The 8,344-nt window shown below is 53.9% G+C and overlaps 2 protein-coding genes across 5 annotated transcripts in view; one reads left to right on the plus strand and one right to left on the minus strand.

The window, feature by feature from the left end:
- EPHA10 (EPH receptor A10) overlaps positions 1-1,275 on the plus strand; it is a 34,609-nt gene extending 33,334 nt beyond the window's left edge. For 3 of the 4 annotated variants that reach the window (XM_026043328.1, XM_026043331.1, XM_026043330.1), the window contains exons 14-16: positions 124-317; positions 416-571; positions 1,161-1,275. In XM_026043328.1, coding sequence (XP_025899113.1) covers positions 124-317; positions 416-571; positions 1,161-1,275 — 465 coding nt within the window. The remainder of the gene's footprint in view (positions 1-123; positions 318-415; positions 572-1,160) is intronic. The other variant, XM_026043329.1, reaches the window with a different exon arrangement.
- Positions 1,276-3,755: 2,480 nt separating this feature from the next.
- Positions 3,756-7,823, minus strand: NCDN (neurochondrin). The gene is made up of 6 exons (XM_026043334.1): positions 7,649-7,823; positions 6,494-7,480; positions 6,137-6,378; positions 5,712-5,936; positions 5,371-5,513; positions 3,756-5,017 (listed from the first exon to the last, which is right to left on the minus strand). The coding sequence occupies exons 1-6, from the start codon at positions 7,748-7,750 to the stop codon at positions 4,599-4,601; spliced, it is 2,118 nt and encodes a 705-aa protein (XP_025899119.1). The 5' UTR covers positions 7,751-7,823; the 3' UTR covers positions 3,756-4,598.
- Positions 7,824-8,344: the final 521 nt, after the last annotated feature.

An 8,344-nucleotide genomic window follows, 5' to 3' on the forward strand; every position in this document is an offset into this window, starting at 1 on the left:
CAGTCTGGAGTTGGGTTTTTTTTTTTTTGGTCTTGTATGCAGTGTATATTAGAGTCTCTTTCTGGCCCCCACAGCTCAGAGATGTTTCCTCATCTCCTCTCCATCTCCTCTCCGCCCTTGCAGGTGATAAAGGCCATAGAAGATGGATTCCGCCTCCCCGCCCCAATGAACTGCCAGCCCCCTCTTCACCAGCTCATGCTGGACTGCTGGCAGAAGGAGCGCAACGAGAGACCCAAGTTCTCACACATCCACAACGTGCTGAGCAAGATGGTGCAGAGCCCAGAGCCTCCAAAGTGCCCCAACTCCACGTGCACCAGGTGACTGCTGCCTTCCTGCCTTGCCCGCAGCTTTGCAGGTGTGGGTCCCACAGCACCTCCTCTCCTCACGTGCCTCTCTATGTTGGCAGGTCCCACAGCACGTCCATTCCCCTCACCGAACGTACTTTCTCAGCTTTCCCGTCTTTCAGCTCTGTGGGCGAGTGGCTGGAAGCTATAGAAATGGGCAGGTACAAGGATAACTTCACAGCTGCAGGCTACTGCTACTTGGAATCTGTGGCCAGGATGACAGTCCAGTAAGTTAAAAGATTTCCTATCTATAAGCCCATGCAGTGTGAACAAGCTCTGATTTTAAATTACGGTCAGTTGCCATAAAATAGAAGCACAGATCTTCCAAAACATGTCTGTAAGAGCTCAGTGAGGTGGACTGGGTGGCATGTGCTATCATCTCAGCTGCTGTTTCTGAAACTGATATTTAAACATGTAGTTGCTGACAGGAATAGAGTTACATGTCCCTTCCAGGAAACAATGTCAAATCAAGGCGCAGTTTACTGAATTTTGTATACATATATATATAGATAGATAGATAGGTAGGTAGGTAGACAGATAATAGATATATATTATTTTCCTGGCAGTACAGGACTATCTTAGTCTTTCAGTGGGGAAGGGACCTGGGTAAGGACCTGACTGAAGGCATGTACTGCCCCTGGGTTGCTGTCAAACTTCAAACTGGTTTGACTGGTACAGTAGGCTGGTGATTTTCCCTACAGGTCTGCAATAACCTGATAGTCTGAAGTCCACCATGCACCTTCCTGTAAAGCAATTGGAGTTAGGGGCACTGCCCATTAGGGCTTTTTCACTGCTGATGTGGGACTTGTTTTCCAGAGATGTCCTGAGCCTGGGGATCACGCTGATGGAGCATCAGAAGACCATCCTGAGTGGGATCCAGATGCTCCGAGCCCAGGTGATACAAATGCATGGCCGAGGTGTGCAGGTGTGAAGCAACCCCAACCGGACTGTGCAGAGCACTCGCCTCACGCTCCCTGGGGAGGAGACAGCCAGCTGCCTACTGGCCCAAACTGGCCCAAAACGCTGAAATCTTGTCGGAGCAGTTGAGCAGGTGGGATGTAGGAAGCACTGGGCTGCTGCCAAACAAGTCATCCCATGTGGCAAGCCAGCAGGGCTGCCCTTCCCCTGTGTCACGGAGGCCAAGTGTTCCTGGGACATGTGCAGTAATGCAGCGTGTCCGGGTGGATGTGGTTTTCCCTGGCAGCATTTTGTAAGATGAATCGAACTGTAATGATGCCTTTTCATATGGTACTTAGGTTAACAGGGTGGATGGACATTCATGCACTGTTTTAATCCAGAGACACCATTTTGGTATCTAGCATCATACTGGTGTAATCCATGGGTATTTTTCATACAAACCGACTTGTTCTACTGACCCCACACGGAGTTTTTATTGCTTTGATTTTTAGAGACTGGAGCATACCTTACCCTCAGCTTCCTCAAGGTGACTTTGCCCATCTGGTATGCAGAAAGGGATCTCTTTTTCCAACCAAGTCCATTCCACTCCAAGAGTTACCTTACTGAGTCTTGACACCACTGCTGGTGAACAAGAGCAAATGTTCTCCACCAAAATGCGGATGACAAGTCATTTGACTAAAAAGGCTCTTTTGAGTATCCTCAGCCGTTGCAGCGTTGGTTCTGCAGCACTGGTGAACAGCCCTGTGAAGGACTGGGTGTGAGAAGCGGTGATGCCATCGTGTCCCACGGCTTGTGTCATTCCTGCAGCAGAGAATGCTCCAAGTTGCCTGGTTGCTTGAGCTTGCTTGTGATGCTGGCCAAATGCTGGGCTTGGGACAGAACTGACTATTCCATCCATGAGATCCCTCAAATCCTGACACAGAATCTGGGCAAATCAAGGCACAACAGCACTTTATTTTGTTGCAAATGGAACTTAATACTGCATCACTTGCACACTGTATTTTTTCCCATTGGTTCAGGCCTGATCTATGACTGAAGTTAATTAAATGTGTCTTTGCAGCCTTGTACAGGGGCCTTTCATTGTTGTCTGTAAGTATTACAGGTGAATTATTGATGATGAAAGACAAAGATTTACAAAAGGAATGAATGCTGTAGAAGCTGTACTCGGTGCAGTTAGAAATTTGTTTGCATTTTGAGCCAGATGTTCCTATTAGGCTGCACCATGGGATAAAGATCTAAACCACTATTAAGTGAAGGGCCCTTGTTCCTCTTCTGCTTGCACAGCACCTACCAGTTGTCATGCTGGACATCTTCCTTCTGTTCTAGCAGAGCCCCAGCATATGAGTTAACGTCTATATCTGGCCTGGTGGTCCTTGCTGAAAAAGATATTTTAGAGATCCAACTTCTATTTAGTAGAGACTCATTTGTGATGTTTTCTTATTTATTTATTTATTTATTTATTTATTTTTAAGCTGATATGCACCTGAGTAAAACCGATCCCCCTGCTCCTCTGGCTTGGCTGCTGTGACCTGTTTAAATTCAGAGTATCAAAGACTTGACACAATTTCACGGTATTTGGATGGGTTAACTTGATTGCATCGGTGTGAGAACTTTTTGTCTGAACTTCACCAACAAGTGGTATCAACAGGGTCCGGGCTGGTGTTTGTTCATGCGCTTTCTGCCTGGTGTTGACATTTCCAGGCAATGTCATGGTGAAATACCATAAACTCATAAGCAGATCTCAAATCCCCGCTGTTCAGGCAGTGCGGGCTGGCTTTGAGAAAGCTGCCTTCTTTTTTAGAGGTTTCTGAACCCAATTTCAGAACTCGCAGGAATAAAAATACACAAAGAGCAATGTGAATAAGCACAGCACAACTGTGTGCAGTGCTAGTGATAACAAATCTTGGCCCTGTGGAGAACGGGACCTGCTGCTTATGCTGCAAAGCAGGGACAGAAAGCTGAGATGAGCAGGCGCTTCACAAGTGAGTGGTGGGTGTGCTCTGGGAATTTGCTTCTCTCCAACCCACCGCCCGCCCCCGCGTGGCCCCGGCAGCTTCCCAATGGAGACTCCATGGCCACGGGTGCCAGGACCCCGTGGCAAAACCCACCTGGGAGCCCCTGCTGCTCCTCGCCAGGGACGTGCTGCGACGGAGCCGCCGGCCTGGCCGGGCTCCTGCAGATCCCACAGGGATCACAGGGGCCGAGCCGGTGCCACCAACCCTGGGGAGCCCAGCATGAAGACAGGGGTCCCTCTCAGTACAGGTGCCCATCTCATATTTACACGGACAGGAGCTTTCTGTCAATGGCAGAGCTCCGAGGCAGAGCAGCACGCAGGACAACGAAGAGCCAAAGCAAAAGCATTTGATATTCGAGGTGTTTTTATTTTTTGGACATTTTGAAATGCATTTATGACTCCTGCAGGGATGAGGTGTTCTTGGCAGCGAGGGCAGGCTCAGCCYACACCAAATCGCAGCACTGCTCTCTTCCAGCTCCAGCAGGCTCATTTGCTTGTTGGGTTTGCATTGCTCTTCTGGTAGCACCTACCTTTGTTTCAACTTGCATTAACTTCTCAGAGCTGAATTGGAAAGATCAGAAAGATCCTTTTCCTGAACAGTAGACAGCAGGCGCCTTTGGTTATGTAAGAAATCTGCTTTCATAAAATAATGACTTAAAAATATATTAGAAAAACACCCTGACTCAGCATCCTCTCAGGATAACTCCTCTTTTGGTTGTCTCTGATTTTTCATGGGAGTCTACCCTGTGCCTTGTTTTTTTCCGCCTCAGCCTCGCTCCTAAAGAGCTCCTACACTGACATCTGGTGGAAGTGTCTCAAAGTAGCAGATCTCGGCCTAAACCGGAGCTCTTGGTGTGGCCAAAAACACCTTTGGTTATTTCGCCTTCAAAAATATCACCCCATCCAGGCTATTGTTCCCGTCCCCGTTGCAAAGTCAGTGGCACAAGCACAGGAGCTCAGATTTACCCCTCCAACCTATGCCTGTGTATACGATGTTACATATGTCCTTCCTTTACTGTAAAGGAATACAGTGTTTTCTTGCCCTGTAGAGACAGGGTTGTTTCTACAAATGAGGACATTTTGACAGAATGTCAAGCAGGTCTATCTTGAAATATACTGGGGTAGCAACTGTCCTGGTCACCAGGGATCTAGACTGAGCAAATCCTGCTGAGCTTTGCTGCATTGCTCTAATTTTATGAGATTTGGTCACGTAAATGTCTCTCGTCCCTCTCCAGCACCTGAGGGTGTGGGACAGTTGCTCAACACACCTTGTGCAGGTGCCTGGCTTTCTTTTCCACTCCAGGTGGCTGCCGAAAAGGTCTTTACTGCTCAGAAAGACGCTGTTCCAAAACTGCCATTCCATAAAGATTGGCCCATTCCCGCCCCTGGTGCGACAGGATCACTTCCTTGCAGGTCTTACAGGCCCCGGCCAGCTCTGCCAAGACCCCCTGGAAAGCAGCAAGGAGCTCGGGGTCCAGGGAGGCGCCGCGGGCCAGCGCGGCGGCGAGGCCCTGCAGCCAGCGCGCCTCGAGGACGGCGCGCGGCAGCCAGGGCACGAGCGGCACGCAGCCGGCCAGCGCCTGCATGCCCAGCAGCCAGAGCTCGCGCACGTCGGGCCACGCGCCCTCGTAGGCGGGCGCCACGGCCACGGCCTGGCCACGGCCCGGAACGTCGTGCGCCTCGGCCAGGAAGCGGATGGCGGCTCTGAAAAACTCCTTCGCTGGACAGGTACCCTGCAGGACTGAAAGAAATAGGGAATTAATGGAAGTGAGAGGCTCTCCTATGGATCAGCCTGTGGCAGAGCTTTATTTCTGGGGGAAAATGCCATATATTCCTGCTCTAGAGGAAGATCTCTGAATTAACACTGCTTCCCAGCTCACTGTTCTGCTGTGTTTTCTGTACATCCTCCTTCCTTTCTCCTTCCTCCTAAACCTTTAGGTTTTGTTTTATCACATTACTGAAGACAGAAGCTCCATGCAAAATTGGAGCCGATTCCCTTGTATCTGCTCTGTTCAACCCGAGCACTTGCGCCCAGTCTCTGCCCAGAAACAAGAGTCCCAGGCAACCCTGACAGTGACAGGAGTTTTTTCTTACCTGCTGAACTTGCAAGAATCCTGGCCATCATCAAGCCCAGAGTGGCAATGTTGGCTGCTAGAACCAGGTGATCTTTCTGCGGTAGCAGAATTGGCAGAGATTTCAACAACATGTCCATCAAAGAGGAAAAGCATTCGTCTCGCCTGGAAAGAAAGCAAACCCTGAGACACATTTCCTGAGCAGAGCCAGAAGCACCTGAAAATGTCAAGGTTAAACATAGTGGCCAAAAAATAATGTGATTGGCGTTGAAAACAGGGATGCCCCTTCTCCAGCAAAGATCGGGCAGGCTCACGTCACACTGACAGTCTTCAAACACGCTCTAGAGGCTCCGGGCCTGTTACCTGATAAGGTCTGGTGCAGTCACGACGAGGTTTAAGCAGATGCCACACAGAGTCTGCAGGCTCATTTCAGTGCTCGTCAGCGGAGTCGGGGAGCTGAGTTCTCGGAGCAGCAGCTGCCACTGCTGCAGGAAGTACTCGCACAGCAGCGCTGGTGCCCCTTCGCAGATGAGGATGTCCCGGGGCTTGTCCTCTGCTGTTAAATGGCAAAAGCCAGGGAGCAGAAATCTGGAAAGGGAAAGAGTGGAAATACAAGGAAGATGGCAGAGATCTGGGTCTGAGCCGTGCTGTTCCACACACCTGGGGAAAAAGGAGTACACAGAACTGGAATTGCACGGAGAATGGAGAACAGAAACTCGAGCTGAGCCTGTTTGTGCTGAAACACCTCAGGCAGCAGCATGTGCCAACTCTGTGCTTAGGATACCCACCTCAGAGCATCCTGGGGTAAGCGGGAGCCCTCGGAGCTGCCGAGCCCAGCCGGTGTCCCATCAGGCTGGGGAAGACTTGCAGCTGCCTCTCCCTCTTCAAAAAGCTTCTTGGCATAATGAACCAGGAAAGGCAAGAGCTCACAGATTTCCTGCTTGAGGGAGGATGTCTCTTCTGCCATCCAGGCTCCAAGGATTCGAACAGAAGCAAATATAAAAGGGTCATGCAGCTCCTCCTGCCTAACCTGCATCAGGAAGAAAGCAGACAGAAAATGAGACACTGTTCTCACCAGCTACCTCAGAAACGAAAACTCCACAGTGAACTGCCATAAAACAAACTATGTCCAGGCTGTGCACTACCTGTCTCAAGTAGAATATTACAGCACCAAATGCCTCCTCCATGATCCTCAAGAGCTGCATTTTCTGCACTTCTTCTAGCAGTGGCTTCTCTTCATTCAGGCATTCCTGGATCCCCATCTCAATAAGGACATAGCAGGCAGTTATCACTTCTTTCTTGCCCTCCACATCCACGGGATCTGGCTCCTCCAGAACGAGGCGGACCTCCACACACGCCAAGTTCACCAGCAAGGCCAAGAACTTGCTTCCTGCCCGCCCTGCTGGGATCCAGTCTGACCCACAGGCCTGCACGAGGCAGGCAGCAAGCTTCAGCGCCGGGTCCCGCTGGCTCTGGTCAAGTTTGCTGCCCAGGATGCTGGCCAGCCCTTTGTAAAGCTTGTGCAGGCACTCGGAGCCCTGCGGATCCTGCGCAAGTGGCGGGGACAGGGGGATGAAGCGAGGCAGGACCTCGCACAGCTCGAATTTGGACACGTCCCCAGCATTGAGGAAGTCGTCGGAGAGCTGGCCGAGCACGGCCAGGAGGTGAGGAGCGTCCTTCTGCCAGCACCTGGCCTCTGCGGCGGCCAGCAGCCCCTCGAGCAGCCGCAGGGCACGCTCGGAGCCGGCGCCGCGGCGCACGTAGGCCTGGCAGAGGGCGGACACGGTGCCTTTGGACACCAGCTCTTTGGGGCCCTTGCGGGTGGCCAGGACAGCAGCCAGGCACTGGTACACGTCATCCACCATGGAGGAGGTGTCCGGGCTACAGGGCGCAAGCAGGACGTCATTGAAGGTGGGGATCTTGTTCAGGATCTGGGAATGGCCGGCGAGCTGCGGATCGGTGCAGAAACAAGCGAGCAGGGTGAGGCCGAGCGCCTGGAAGGTGTGCTCGGGGCAGCCCTCCGGCGGCTCCCGCGACGCCAGCAGGCGGCTGGGCAACGTGAACCCGATCGCGTCGAAGATCTGGCGGCGGGTCCTGGCGTCCACTTCCCCGGCCCTGACCGCCTTGGTCACCTGCAAGACAAACCAGCGTGAGGGGCAGCGCGAGAGAAGCCTCTGCCGGGCTCTTTACGGGCCTGGCCAGGTAAATGGAAAGCAATGAAAAGCACAGCCCCCCCCCGGCTTCGCTTCGGCTTCGCTTCGGCTTCGCTTCGCGCGAGTCCCGCCCGGAGCGGCTCCTACCAGCAGCAGGGCCGCGAGCTGCTCGCTGTCGCTGCTCGCCTCCCGGAGCACCGCGAGGCAGCGCCTCAGCGTCGGGCGCCCTTCCCCCGCGCACGAGGCCATGCTGCGGAGCCGCCGCACACGCGGCGAGAACGGTGAAAACGGTGAAAACGCCGCTTTTCCTCGCGGAGGATTGGGGCCGCGCCGCTACGTGAGCGAGCGGAGGGGCAGCCCGGCCTCCACGTGCGGCCCGCTGCCTGCCTGCCAGCCAATCCGCGTGCCGCGCTCTCAGCGCCGGCCAATCCCCTGCCGCGTTTTTGAGCGGTAGCTGAAGCCGCCGCTCCCGCCGTGGCCGCGTGTGGGCAGCGCGAAGGGCCGTCCCCTTCCGCGGGCAGAGCAGCCATGGCGGCGGAGGCGGCGCGGCCGCGCGGCCCGGCGCGCTGCAGCCGCGGCCCCGCCACGCGCCCCTGGTACGTACCGCCGCCGCCACACTTCTCATTATTGTCATTTCTCTTTATTTATTGCTTGTTTTTCCGCGGAACCCGCCCGGGGAGCAGAGCGCTCCTTGGAGGAGCCTTTTGGGCTGGAAACGCCGGGAAGCGGCGCTGGGGAGGCCTGCGGGGCGAAGCGAGGCGCAGGAGCCTCGAGCTGCCGCCGTGCCGTCCCCGCCGCGCCGCCCTCCCCGGGTGCCGGCCCGCGATGGCACCGCCTGGCGCT

Source organism: Nothoprocta perdicaria, unplaced genomic scaffold (genome assembly GCF_003342845.1).
Source record: "Nothoprocta perdicaria isolate Ctin4 unplaced genomic scaffold, notPer1 scaffold_33, whole genome shotgun sequence".
NCBI classification, from domain to species: domain Eukaryota; kingdom Metazoa; phylum Chordata; class Aves; order Tinamiformes; family Tinamidae; genus Nothoprocta; species Nothoprocta perdicaria.